Here is a 14,625-nt window from a genome sequence, read left to right on the forward strand (position 1 = left end):
ATAACGGGGCTGCCGGGGACTGAGGGCCGTGGTTTTTTGGGACTTTTCATGGGGGGAATTTTAGCCATAAAACGCCACGCTGGCCAGACGGCTTGGCGAGTTTTCCTGTCACGTTAGCCTATCATACCTGAAGCGCTAGGGAGTCGTGTATGATAGTTACCAGGAGGGACCACGTGGAGGTGTGAGCTCGGAGTAGGATTTGATAGCAATATGGCTTGCACCTTATCACTATCAACTCCCTTTCCCCTCCCTTCTTCTTTCGAATTCTTTATACAAGACTAAATCTTTGTTTCTTATCCTCAGGTGCAAAACTATGCATATGTTTCATACGCGAACATACTAAACATTATCACTTACGCATTAGGCATTAACTACGTCACAAGCTATGTTTGTCCATGTAGTCTACACATTTATACTGGTAGGTAGGGTAACGTAACGTACCTTGGGACGCTTGTACCTCGGGACAATGATTTTATTTTTAAAACTGGCTAATTTAACAACGTATCATTCTACCCTATGTGTAGTGTTTTACTCGCTTGGCCAAACTAGTGAGTCTCGTGATCATACCGGGATCGAGTGTGAGGTGAAGACAACATTAAGTTTTTTGGAGACAAAATTTACTTTTGTATAGTTTTTTGAGTTGCTTTATCTCATTGAGGCATGCTCAAAATTGAGACATGGATATCACGTATATATTTTCAGTTATTTCATTTTTATGATACGGCAATTATTTGAAAGATTCCTAACATAAAAATAAAGATACTGTTTTTTTTTGTTAAAAATTGCTTTTTTGTACCTTGGGACACGATTAAATTTGTACCTTGGGACACTATTTCCTATGGTTTTGTACTATGGAGACTGCTAACTTCTAAATTACGTCTTATATCTCTGTTCTTATAAGTGGCAGAGTGAAACTGGAATGAAGAGAGTTGCAGTCAGTCTGGAACGTTTGAAACAAGCAGTAGATAAAGTAAAAACAGGAGAAAATATTCCTATTTATTTTATATAAAGTGAATGTTCCTTTTTGTAACGTAAGATTCATACATAATCGCAAAATATAATTTCGTTATAAACTAATGATAATATGATGTCAATGTAGTTATAAAATTTCGATGATTACAGGACTTTTTGCTAAAAATATTTTAGGGTTGTTTCCCTAATTACCAGAAGGAGGAGTGGTGACCCGAAATGAAATGCGTGTTCTTATTTATTGATCACATTTATTTGCGCACGTGAGTGCTAAGTGCGTCTCTACAACCGACTGACGTTACATCATTAGTTACATATGTGTGTGTGCGTGAACGCCCACAACATTCCCCTTTTTCAAAAAAATTTGGACACAAAACTATAACTTAAAACACAAAGTAGTTATTTAATTCAAAAATAATCAAGGTTACATTCACAACAGAGGTATAGCAAAAACAGTAGGTCATACAAGTCTTATCACGTTCACATGCTGTTCTAACAAAATAAAAACAATAATAAGTTCCATATCTTATTACATTTAGCTAAGCTAATGAAATGATTCTGCGAATGTTAATCAGTTGATATTCTAGCTAGAAGTATTGAAACAACAATGTATGCAAGTTTATATCTACCTAAGTTTAACAAAGGAATACGGTGGTCTTATACGTTTTATTCACTGAATTCACCAATTGACTTTTCACTTTCACTTTATGTAGGACACTTTAGCACTGACCACGCTCACTAAAACTAACTTAAAACTATGCGCGCGCCTAACCTAATTACATCATAACTAATATTAACTTAACTTTTACATGTATGGAGTTGCAGAAGGCATCGTCTCAGCAGGGGTCGCGGGCTTGGCTTGCTGCTGCGGAAACTGTGCCCTGTGCAACGGCAATTCGGTGACTTGGTAACGCAACCAACTTTTAATGCTCTTGCAAGTCCGGGTATAAATGAAGTATAATATAATTAATGCTAGTAAACCAGCAATAACCAGCTGCCACGTACTTAACCAGTTATACTGTTCTATAACTTTGCCAGACGATTGGTCTTGAGCGACAATTACTTCAGCTTTGTCTTGGTAGTTTCCCATGTTTAAGGATTTTAAAAAAATATAAGTCTGTACTTTAAACAACTGAGATGGTTTGCAAGATACTGATTGAATATTGATCGATAATTGCTAATGTTAACGTGACCTAACCTACTTAGCCTTAACATAAACATACACACGTATTGCTTACCTACGCAAACATAATGCTATTTACCGAGGTTTATCTAGTTTACGAATATACCTAACTTAAAATTAAGCAATAAACTAACATCTTAAATTCTACCTAAAACGTACTGGTGGCTTGATAGCGCGACCACTTCGTGTCACACGAGTCGGCGGCGACGCCGACGTCAGCGACGACGGTTCATTCGTAGAATCGTGAGAACGTAGCGTCGGTTGTGGACTACCTACTGGCGCCTCTCGAGCGGCGTCAGCGGGTGTCACATCGACGTGGTTCTGAGTACTGTCTTCGCATAAAATGTACGCGGGTTTGAGTCTGTCTATAGATATTGCTGCTTGCCTATTTGGGTACTGAATAACGAAAACTTTTGTCCCTTTTTTAACGACACGGTATGGGCCGTCGTATGGGGGTTTCAAAGGTTTACGCACGGTATCGTCCCTAACAAATACAAACTCACAATTTTGTAAATCCGGGTGTACGAAAAATGGTTTTAAGCTACTATGTGAGGTAGTAACGGGTTTAAGCTGATTAATATTATTCCGTATTTTTTCGACTAAGCTGTAATTATCGCTTGATACATTCTGTGGGGAGGGGTCATAAAAATCTCCTGGTAATCTTAAATTTTGGCCAAATGTCATTTCTGCTGCGCTAATGTTACAGTCACTGCGACCGGCTGCTCTAAGGCCTAAAAGAACTGTCGAGAGCTGCTCTACCCATGAACCTTTCGTCGATATCAGACGCGCCGAAAGTGCCGCTTTTAAAGAGCGGTGCCAACGTTCGACTGCGCCGTTGCTTTGAGGGTGATAGGGGGTAGTGTGGTTCCTTTGTATTCCTAATAGTTTCATTAGTTCTCTGAATAAATGCGATTCAAATTGCCGGCCTTGATCGCAGGTCAGGAAAATTGGCACTCCGTACCGACATACCCACTGATCGTAGACTACCTTAGCTACCGTGTCTGCCGAAATGTCTTTAACTGGTATCGCTTCCGGCCAGCGACTTGTCCGATCAATAATCGTGACAAGGTATCGATATTCCTCTGGGGATGTAGGTAGTGGTCCTACTATGTCTACATGTATGTGTTCGAAACGTTTAACTGGTTCAAAACTACCTAAAGGTGCTGATGTATGACGGTTTATCTTTGCTCGCTGACATTCTAAACATGTTTTCGCCCATTCGTTAACATCTCGGTTCATACTTTCCCAAAAATATTTCGAAGTAATAATTTTTCGGGTGGTTCTAATGCCAGGATGGCTTAAATTATGTAAACTATCGAAAACAATGCGTCTAAACTTTTGCGGTAAGTATGGTCTGGCTGAGGGCGTAGAAATTTCGCAGTAAATATCTGTATTGCAATGTGGTAAATAAATCTTTTTTAATTTAATTTTACTATCTGCATTTTTATTCGCTAATAACCGTGTTAAAAAATCATCCTGTACTTGTGCGTCAGCCAACAGTTCGTAATTTAAAACTGAAGGGCTATGAACGGTCTCGATGCGCGATAAACCATCAGCGAAACTGTTTTTCGCTCCGCTTATGTGTCGTATGTCCGTAGTGAATTCGCTTATAAAGGACAGGTATCTAGCACGTCGTGGTGTTTCGCTTTCGTCTTTAGCTAGTTTCGTAAACGCGTAACATAGCGGTTTGTGGTCGGTATAAACTATTAATTGTTTACCTTCAAATGACTTCCTAAAATACCTAATAGCCATATAAACAGCTAGTAACTCGCGGTCATAAGTGGAGTACTTTTGTTGGGCCTGTGTAAATTTTTTAGAGAAGTAACCTAGAGGCTGCCATACGTTATTGATTTTCTGTTGCAAAACCGCTCCGGCGCTTGTGTTCGAGGCATCGGTCATCATCGCGAGCTCCGCGTGCGCGTCTGGGTGCGACAATGTAGCGGCCTGTCGAAGGCCAAGTTTACATTGCTCGAACGCCTCCTCAGCGCATTCCGTCCATGCGACCGGCGACTTATCGTTTTTCTTGGACGAGCCTAGGTATTTATTCAACTCGGATAGGTACGTAACTGCGTTAGGTAAATGATTACGATAAAAATTAACCATACCTAGAAAACGTCTTAGTTCTTGTACTGTTTGGGGTTTCGGAAAATTTGTGATTGCTTGCACCTTTTCTGCTAGTGGCCTAATTCCTTCAGTACTGACCTCGTAACCCAAATATTCTAATTTCTCTTGACCAAAACTACATTTTGATAAATTAATAGTAAGACCGAATTCCTGTAATCTTTCAAAAACTAACTCAAGATGATCCCTATGCTGCGACTCGGTGTCCGATGCAATTATGACGTCATCGATATAACAGAATACAAAATCGGAAGTAGGTTTAGCGTGGCTTCCGGTTTGACAACGGGGCTCTTGGTTTAAACAGTCTAGTACGAAATTCATAAAGCGCTGAAAAGTTTGGGCTGCGTTACGTAATCCAAATGTCATCCTGGGAAACTCGAACAACCCGAAAGGTGTTATAATAGCAGTTTTTTCAATGTCTTCCGGAGCCATAGGTATGCAATGATATGAGCGATTGATATCTAATTTTGAGAAATACTTTTTACCAGATAAATTAAATGTGAAATCTTGTAATCGTGGAATAGGATATCTGTCGGGCTTCGTCTTTGCATTCAACTGTCGATAGTCTCCGCACGGCCGAATGTCGCCGTTTTTCTTAGGAACAATATGCAACGGGCTAGACCATGCACTTTTCGAAGGTCGACAGATACCTATCTCCTGCATTAAACGGAATTCTTCTTTAACTTTTGTATACCTATGGGGTGGCAATGGGCGGGCTTTAGCGTGAACCGGAGGTCCGGTCGTCTCTATATAATGCATAACATTGTGCGGGGGAGTTTCCCGGAATGACATAGGTTTGGTTAAATGCGGATACTTAGTTAGTATACTTTGATAAGGTTGATTAAGGTCATTCGTAGACTTTATTGATGGGTGTTTTATGGACTCTACTGAAGCTACAACATTTAAATCAGTTATCTGGTCTATAAGTTTTCGAGCTGATAGATCAACTAATAATTTGTGGTGGGTTAAAAAATCAGCACCCAATATCGGTTGTTTGACATCTGCTAAAATAAACTCCCATCTATAAGGTCTACGTAATCTTAAATTTAACTCTAATGTCTTAGTACCGTAGGTCTTTATCTCGGTACCGTTAGCTGCGAAAAGTTTATAGTCCGAACTCACGTGTAAACGTTGCTTCCGTGTTGCCGGTAGTACGGAGACATTAGCTCCTGTATCTACCAGAAAACGATATCCGGAGTTCCAATCAGAGATGCATAGTCGGTGGCAGGGAAGAATGGCACATGCGTCCACCGTCGCATGTATGCCATTCAGTTTTCCGGTTTTTTCCAGGCGCAGGGTGACGAGCATTTTTGGGCGTTCTCCCGGAAGCGATGATGGTAGAAGCAGAGCCAGTTGTCGGGTCGACGGCGGGGTGAATTACGCGACGAGCTACGGGACGTATTACGGAACGTGTTACGGTACCTTGAGCGATTCCTAGGTCTGTCGTTCCTGCGTGACCGTTCCATACCCGACAGCTTCACGTTTATCTTCGCAATCTCGGCCATCACGAGAGAGACGTCGAATGATGTGCTGGGTTGCTGCGGCTGCGACACGACCGATACGTGCTGGCTTCCTGTAGCTTCCATCACCTTATCAGCGACGGCTGCCAGGTCCTCGAGGTCGGTCACCGCTGAAACTGCGAGGACTGCGCGCACCTGTTTGGGCAGACGGTTCTGCCAGATCACGCTGAGGGTTTCGTCCGGGAACTTGTTCATCGCCTTTTCTCGCATGCGCCGTAGTAGCTGGGACGGCTTCTGATCGCCCAGCTCGAACTCGCTGATCACCTTCTCGATCTGGCGATTGTGCGACTCCTCGTAGATCGCAAGAAGACGCTGCTTCAAGGTGTCGAACTTCTTAGTTGGTGGCGGATTGATCAGGATGTCGGTGACGTGGTTGACGACGTCCTTGCCCAGCTTCTGCACAACTAGATCGAAGCGAGCCTCGTCGCTCAACTTCTGTGGCCCTAGGATCGCCTCAGTCCTGACGAACCAGACCCGTGGCTGATCAGGCCAGAACTCGCTGACCCTGGAGGCTAGCGAGATGGATTCCACCTCACTGCGCGCGGGGGTAGGTACTTCCTGGGGTGACAGCACAGGCACTTGAATGTTCGCTTTAGATGGGTCGCTTCCGCCGACTCCACCGGCGGCGGCGGTAGGGTGGCCTGCCGGGTACATCTTGCTGCACTCACAATTAGTCCAAAAAATAATAATGTTCTGCACTCACTAAATGCTAGATCACGTCGGGGTCACCACTTTAGGGTTGTTTCCCTAATTACCAGAAGGAGGAGTGGTGACCCGAAATGAAATGCGTGTTCTTATTTATTGATCACATTTATTTGCGCACGTGAGTGCTAAGTGCGTCTCTACAACCGACTGACGTTACATCATTAGTTACATATGTGTGTGTGCGTGAACGCCCGTCACCCGACATGTAATCCTACAATATTATAAATCAATTTGTCCCAAAGTACACTTAAGAGTGTCCAAAGGTACAAACGTGTAACGTACCTTGGGTCAAAACAAGCATTTTTACTTTTATCTTAATTTCAAAAAATCTGGCCATTCCAAAGCTCCACCACAAATACTAGTGATAATAGATTATATATCCTACCGAATAAAGTAAATTTCACATTAATATCTTAGTTGTACGCTGCAATATCTTCATTCAAAGTTGGGGTAGTCGAAAGTGTCCCTAGGTACGTTACGTTACCCTACATGTTGTTGTGACCGCTGGTTCAATGAACACAGAGTGATAGGTTTAGTGGACTGTATATAGGTTTTATTGAGCGCAAACTAATATTAACTTATAAAGATACAAAGTACGTGGATGCACGGCGCGGTGGCAACCGGAAGTCCTTTCCTAAGGTTTTATACAGTGTTGCCAGTAATAATTACTTGTCTATGGTTCTGTTCCGAACTGAACACATGTTATACTAGAAAATTGGCCTTGAAGTGCATCTTTGTGCGGTTGCGACTGCACATTTGCTACCAGGGACAGGCTTCGTTCCACTCTGATAATGTCAACTTGAGCATTAATTCAGCCTTCTAGTGTCACGTTGCACAATATCCAGTTCGCTTTAGTCCTTACGCCCTCTTGCGTTTAAAACAATAGCCTGACATCACATACAACTCTATCTGAACGATAACTCGTTCGTTTGTTCGAGGCACAAAGCGGATTTTGTATGCAGATTTGATAATGTTCGTTATTTAGGAGGGATGTGCTGGAAATTCGGTACTGAGTTCCACCGACGTAGATATATAATTATGAAACTCAGTAACAAACCATTAAATTAATATTTTATATCAAAGTTAAAACATTAAATTTGATTATGAACACCAACCTAATAAAACAGAACAACATTTTGTTCAAGTGAAAACGTAGCATAACCCGACATTGCTAGTAGAGAAAATTCCTGAAACTTATTCTATCAGAAAATACTACTCCATAAAATGTCCGCTTTATCGCACTTAGCATAAAGTTGACACCGGAAAGTTCTGGAAAGGTCCAGAATAGAATAGAATTTTTCGACGCATTCCCGGCAAGATGCGGGCGGAGAGTTCATTGTTGGGATTATGAGAACACGAGCGGGCGATGTGCTTCATAATAATTCATTCAAACTACGATAAGGAATATACAGGATGTTGGAAAGTAGTAAGCCGGAAAAGTGGGGGGGGGGGGGGAGTAGTCGACATTCTGAACTGCTTTTAGTCTACGAATTTTGGAAATTCAATAAAAAAACGAATCCACATAGTTAAAAAGTCACTTGACGAGCTTTTATGATGTCTAATTTCCTTTGTGCTGATATTATTATAAACGCAAAAGTACAGGAAGTACAGGAAGATTATAAACATGCTACATGTTATCCCGAAATTCCTACAAGAAAACTTTTTAAGGCGAAGTTTGTGGGTGCAGATAGTGCAACATGTGTGTTAAGGGCAGTCTCACATCTCTGAATCTCTTTGTCCAGCAGTCCGTACGTGTCTGAAAGTAGTTGGAGAGCCGCGACCGTACTTCTGTTAAATCATTTGGCAAACTTATTTTCGTGGAAAATGGAAAATAACTCAGGTGAAAGGACCATGAACTTTTGTGTGTAGCCAGATCATAATAGGCTTTGTGTCCATAATATAGCTCGATATGGTTTAACTAGTAGATACAATAATCCAATGAAGATAGATGGTGAAAGGATGGCCCAGTAATTAGAGAGTTGGCTTGTGTGTCAAAAATTACGATTAGGTATAAGTGTTTTTGTTTGTGTTATATAATATAAATTGATACCATAATTAAATAGAAACGTGTCTTTAGATTTCTAGATATATTTTCTAATAATGTCAGTAACATATTTTATCCATAGCATTAAATTTTGTTTTACGTTAACTTACCAGCAACGTCTAAAAAATAGGAGTCGTCATTTTGCGGACATATCACAAGATGAAGCAAAAGCTGATTCCCTCTTAAAGAAATGTCTGAATGGCGATAATGATACACTTGAGTTAGATTCAATACGGATTCCAGGATTTCACGACAGGGAGATAAATCTGATGATACTTTTTGAGATTTCGACATCTAATGGCGTCGTGAACGCTGACGATTTAGATTTTATATGTGAGCAGCTACATCATCATAAGATATGGGTATGTTTCTAGTGTGTTAATGTAAAGTTACTGAACTTTACATTAACAACAAAGACAAATAATCCCTAATATTGAAATTAAGCTTAACTTAGATTTTTTCTTTTTGTTCCAAGCATACTTACCTATTTTTCATACCATTATAATTATGTATTCACATTATTCATGGTTATTTTTTTTGGTTTATAATTCAGTTTATCAATATTTGGTTTATTAATCAGATATTTCACCCTGTAACTTTAGCCATATTTAAAAGGCAAACAACAACACAAAAACCCTACGAGTTTACGACATTATTTCGAAAACACATAACCGTCCCACGTCCTAGCGCTGTCTCTCCGATCCGATGTTTCACGGGCCCGTGCGTTTACGACGTACGTTTCTGCGATCTCCTTGTCTTGTCACCAGGAGCTCGATTCTGTACGATATCTGTCAAGATATAGCCGAGATAATGTTTATCTAGGATGAAGGAATTCTATCCTAGAGACCTCGCGTAAAACGTCAAAATCTCTTTGAGTATGACAATAAAGTGGAGACTTGAAGCATACATGTCAAACGAAGATATCTCGATATTTGAGTGTATCTCCATACTCCGGAATCGGGCTCCAATCGGCGTAAGGTAGGTCAGCCATCCGAGCAAACGGCTGTTTTCCCGGTCGAGATCACTCGAGCACCGTCCTCTCCGATCCTCGACTCTGAAAAGGAATTAATTCGTCGTCTGCCGAGAACTGTCTGCCACAAAGCGTTTTTTTGCAAGGATTTTGCGGAATGAAAATCTTTGTTCGTGAAATACGAGGTTATGCGTCTCATCTGGCGTTTTCAGGAAGTTGTTCTTTGCTATGAATTCAGTACTTTACGACACGCTCGTTGTTTAAATGAAGTCTCATATGAAAAAGGAGTACATTAGTACAAGGCGTGAGTGCGTGTTTTTTTTTTCTTATGAAAAAATATACTATAAATTTCCTTCGATTTTTGTATGCGTTACACTTAGCCCGTTCTACCTATATATACATATTTTTTTTAATTTCGATAATACAATTCATTCATTATACATACATACATACATCCATCCTGACGTCCCTCAGCAGGGACAAAGGGCTTTGAGAAGATTTCTCCATCTGGCTCGATCTTGGGCAGCGGCTGCGAGATCCTCCCACTCCATCCTCATAACCTTTGCCTGCACTCTCCACAGAACGTCGCCAGGTTGTTTTTGGGCGGCCTCTTTTACGGCTTCCAGGTGGCTGCCAGGTGAGTATGCGCTTCGAAGGAGTTTCTCCAGGTCTTCTAAGGGTATGCCCCAGCCACCTCCATTTTCTAATGAGGATTTATTGGTCGATAGGTTTCTGCTTAGTCAGTCTCCACAGTTCCGCGTTCGAAATGGTTCGTGGCATTTGTTGACAAAATTCATTCATTATATTATGAGAAAAACAAATACAAAATCAATTTTAAGTTTAAGGACATTTGAATTAATGAACGATTTGTCAGCTTTAAAAAGAATAAAATAACCCTTTCTTCGGATTTAACCCACATTTGTGTGACATATTGACTTTTCTTTCTCCTTTAATAACAGTGGGAGGGCCCTTGCGGTCGAGTGGGTCCTCTAACGAGGAGGCTCTCAAAACATCACGCTTCTTTGTGCGCTAGTGTTGCTCAAGCTCAAGATGTCCGGATTAGGACCTTCTGCTCTGTCCCGGACCATTTACTACTTTGTTGCCAACTAGAGCTCAGTTTATTATTTCGGAGTTTCTTTACAAAATTATTAGGTCTACACAAGTACACATATCGAAAGTATCGAAGCAATATTGTATATTACGCACGAGTAACTATATCTAAAAGGCCATATATACCACTATAATAAGTTTAATTTATAAGTAGAGCAGCTACAAATAATTAGCTTTTAAGTACCTGTAATTAACAATTTTCTTTCTTTTGAAGAACTAAACCGCTTTCGATAAATTATTATAACTTGTTGGTCAAATCATTGTCGTAGCTAAGTAAACACCTTACTATTTAATCGCTTCTTCTGCATCAATTTAGGGATATTTTTTACCTTTTAAGTTATTGTCGACGGACTCTATTTCACGCTTTGTGCCTCGGGCCCACTAATCCGTCATTGATTACGTCCAGACAAAGGTCAGGCTGATTGTGAACACTGACGCGACGGCTGTCCTCGGGATATTCCATAGACTTAGGCCCTGTTTCACAATGTCTGGTTAGTGGCTACCTGTGAGATAAAATACATGTACACTCTCTGTTATTATTTTTTTGACAGTGACAGCATGTGTTTTATTTTACAGGTAGCCACTAACCAGACATTGTGAAACAGGCCCTTAGTATATACTATTATACCTGTATATACGAAGTCTATGGGATATTCCGTTTTGGCCAAGAGACACTTGAACGCACTTAAGATTTCACCGTGGACTTCGAAAACCTTTGATTCCTTAGAATTGTTGTATAAGAAATACGCTCTCTTTCAAATATTATAATATAGGTATCTCTCTATTGTATAAGTTACATTAAAAATGTATTTCGTGGTGATACAATTATAAAATCTTTACTTATAAAATATATATTATCGTTTATTCACACTTCAGGGTCTAATATTTTCAGACGTTTAGAGAGAGCAATATAAAAAGTAATCAAGTCTGTATATAATTTGTTTTAATAGTTTTCAGTCAATTCTTAAATAAGTATTTAACAGTTTACTTCCATATAAAACTTTCAACACTTCTAAAAACCCATGGTAGAATACAGGTTTGTAAGTTACGCAGGTTAATCCGCTGCCTTTTGTCACAAAAAAGCTAGAGTCACGGCTCTTTGGTTCAAGTGCTGCACTCTGAATTTTCGAACACCAAGACACAGGGATTTTTCATTGTGCTCTCTTGCTATCGTTTTTTTTTTGTATCGTCTATCACATTTGTAATCACTCACCATCACCAATAACTATAAAGTGACGTTACATATACCTACTCAACAATAATGTTGTCCCTAGGAAGCTGAGAACTCTCCATCCTAAGAAGGTTATTCTTCTACGTTGTGTATGTTATTCGTTTTGTATTATTTAGTCTTGGTTATCGGAGTAGCGTACCGGATTATTCGTAAAGTCGGAGTAGGCCACCAGATTTAATCGCCCGGGTCCGGACGAGTCACAAGAGCGGTAGTTTGAATTTGTTTCCCGCAGTTTGGCACATTGTTGGAAAAATCTTATTGTTTTAATTATTCTGTTAGTACCTACCTTCCCCACTGTAGCTGCGTAAATGTGGTTTGTAGGCTATATATTTTCACGGTTGTCTGAATTTTAACGGGGACTTGAGTTGAAAGAGATGAGCTAAATAATATTTGTTAATGGAAATATTAATTAAATGCGTGACCAAATGACCAAATAATTTATATTTTCCTACTGAAATATGTAAGTACAGGGTACTTCTTCTTAAGTTTGCTTGATATTCACAATAATGTAAGTTTACATGTAGAAATAAATAACAATGATATTCGGAGCATTTCCAACAACTACCTTCGTGTCTGTACGGCGCACATCACATCAGGAATTTCGTTCAACATTTTCCTGTTGGTTGGCGCCGAATAAAATGGAGTCTCACGATTCAATTTATCAGCTATGCTTTTCGATAACTTCACCATCGAAGGCTTTAGATTGAGGACAACATGTTTAATGTATTTTCAGCAGTAGGCCCCGCTAAAGTCAATATTAGAAAAATACGTACGAGTACACTCACTAGCAATGAAAAAATTCAAGTGATATAACGTCACTGCTGAAAATACATTAAATATGTTGTCCTCAATCTAATTTAAAGCCTTCGGTGGTGAAGGTAAAGTTTCTATGGCGAATTTTTAAATTCTGATTTCAGTTTTCGGCTTAGATATACCTACCATGCTGCACATGTAGGTATCGGCTTATTATACCCTTTTAGCAACACCCTGTATTCCACGTAGTTTTGAACGTAGAATAATAATAATTTCGATCCTCGTTATACCTTTGAAGTTGGCGCCTCCCGCCTCGTTCAAATTATACACGAAATGGTTGGCTGCTGCACCGTGAGCTTGCTCCATATTATTATTTATTTAGCCATGTTATGTTGTTTTCTACCGACATAAAAATACAGCAAAGATGAAAAAATATAGTGGGAAATGACATGTTTGAATATTATTTCTGTATTTGTTAAGTAATATGTTTATGTTACATTGCTGTTATTGTAATTGAATGTTAAGTGTATTAATACTTACATTGATTCTATTCTATATAGTGGCAAGGCGTTAATATAATGTGTGTATGTATTTAGATTATTGAAACTATAATGAGCTCTAAACATGTATGAAAAAGTAACGTTGAACTTATTTCTTAACTAAATAACACATTATACGAAAACTTTTCTCCAAAAATTTACAACCTAATAGAAAAACCATTTTGATTCCGGGCCGGATCAAAAACCACCGTAATTATTTAGGGTGAGGTTCGTAATGGGCTGCGATGGTGCATTAGCATCGGCCCACTAGCGGCCAATGTTGCAGTCCGAATTATATTGTGGTTATGCCGACCGTTCGTTTAAACATACATGTATGTATACATACAGTCATACTGGCATAAGCAAATATGTAATGTATGTATATGTATAAAATGTATGTACGGTATCTGAATGATATTTTTAGGGTGTGCATCGGAGTCCTTATTGTGTGCGTAAAGGTATGGAGCCTAGAAAGAGGTATAAGTAACTTTACTTGCTTAAATTCACCATTGAAGACTTAACTTTACTGCAGTAACAATTTTTTACTGCAGTAAGGTTGGTTCCCCTCTACAAAATAATTCCTAATGTACATAATTATTATGTTAGCTAATTAAATGATAAATTATTTACTCATAAATTGAAAAAAATAAGTGCTCTAGGTATGTTATTTGCTTTACGCTGCTAAATTTTAAGCTGACTGCAGAAAAAATCTCATACAATGTACCTAGATAAAGCGTCGGGAAACTAAGTAGAGAAGTCGACCGTCCATCGGAGTGCGAAAATAAAAACAACACACTGTCGGCACTAGAGAGATGCCGACTAACACGTAAATCTGCAATTACATTTCTCTTGCAATTTCACTGCTCAGTCAGTAAGGGGGCGCGCGCTGGGCCGCCCCACTCACCCCGCATTACATCGCACCCTTATTACGTAGTTTTGTAATATCGTTGCTACCCTACTTACAGTGGTAGCGGGTCTAGTGTGCAAGCCACACTGTTTCCTATTGGGACTTTGAGGTACTATTTGATGATAAAGAAGTTAGATTTAGGTAATGTTGCAATTTTGTTAGATTCGGTATATTTCTTGTAAAAATAACATGATTCTGTTTGTTTCCTAGGGCAGTTCGTAATTTGAGGTCGTTTACTAGCAGGAAAATATATAACAAGATAGTAAGGTTAGTAAGACGGAAATCAGCAGGATGATTGCCAACCTTCGCTAGGAGACGGCACTAGAAGAAGAAGAAGAAGGTTAGTAAGGTGTTAAAACATAATAGGGTTGCTGGTAAAATTAGATTTGGGCGCGTCTACCGCCTTCGCCTGCACATCTATGATCCTCTTAGCCGCTCCGCCCCGCCATTTTATATTTCCACGGACCAGCCGCGGAAATGAGTGAGTTTTCTTTCATTTTGTTGTCAGAGTGCGATCCAGGTAAACCTTTTCAAGACTTTACTGATTTGGTGGCACAAATGTTGTAATTCGCT

The 14,625-nt window shown here is 39.7% G+C and overlaps 2 protein-coding genes across 2 annotated transcripts in view; one reads left to right on the forward strand and one right to left on the reverse strand.

Moving 5' to 3' along the window:
* The window catches only part of LOC125488867, a 77,769-nt gene that overhangs the window by 18,602 nt on the left and 44,542 nt on the right, over positions 1–14,625 (forward strand). The window lies entirely within an intron of this gene.
* Positions 2,763–6,447, reverse strand: LOC125488866. Its single transcript, XM_048622546.1, has 2 exons — positions 5,742–6,447; positions 2,763–2,779 (listed from the first exon to the last, which is right to left on the reverse strand). The coding sequence occupies exons 1-2, from the start codon at positions 6,445–6,447 to the stop codon at positions 2,763–2,765; spliced, it is 723 nt and encodes a 240-aa protein (XP_048478503.1).

This window comes from Plutella xylostella, chromosome 8 (genome assembly GCF_932276165.1).
Source record: "Plutella xylostella chromosome 8, ilPluXylo3.1, whole genome shotgun sequence".
In the NCBI taxonomy this organism is placed as follows: domain Eukaryota; kingdom Metazoa; phylum Arthropoda; class Insecta; order Lepidoptera; family Plutellidae; genus Plutella; species Plutella xylostella.

Bases quoted from the DNA above. Each gene is read 5' to 3' on its own strand.
- LOC125488866 (XM_048622546.1), bottom strand. From the start codon at position 6,447: ATGTACCCGGCAGGCCACCCTACCGCCGCCGCCGGTGGAGTCGGCGGA.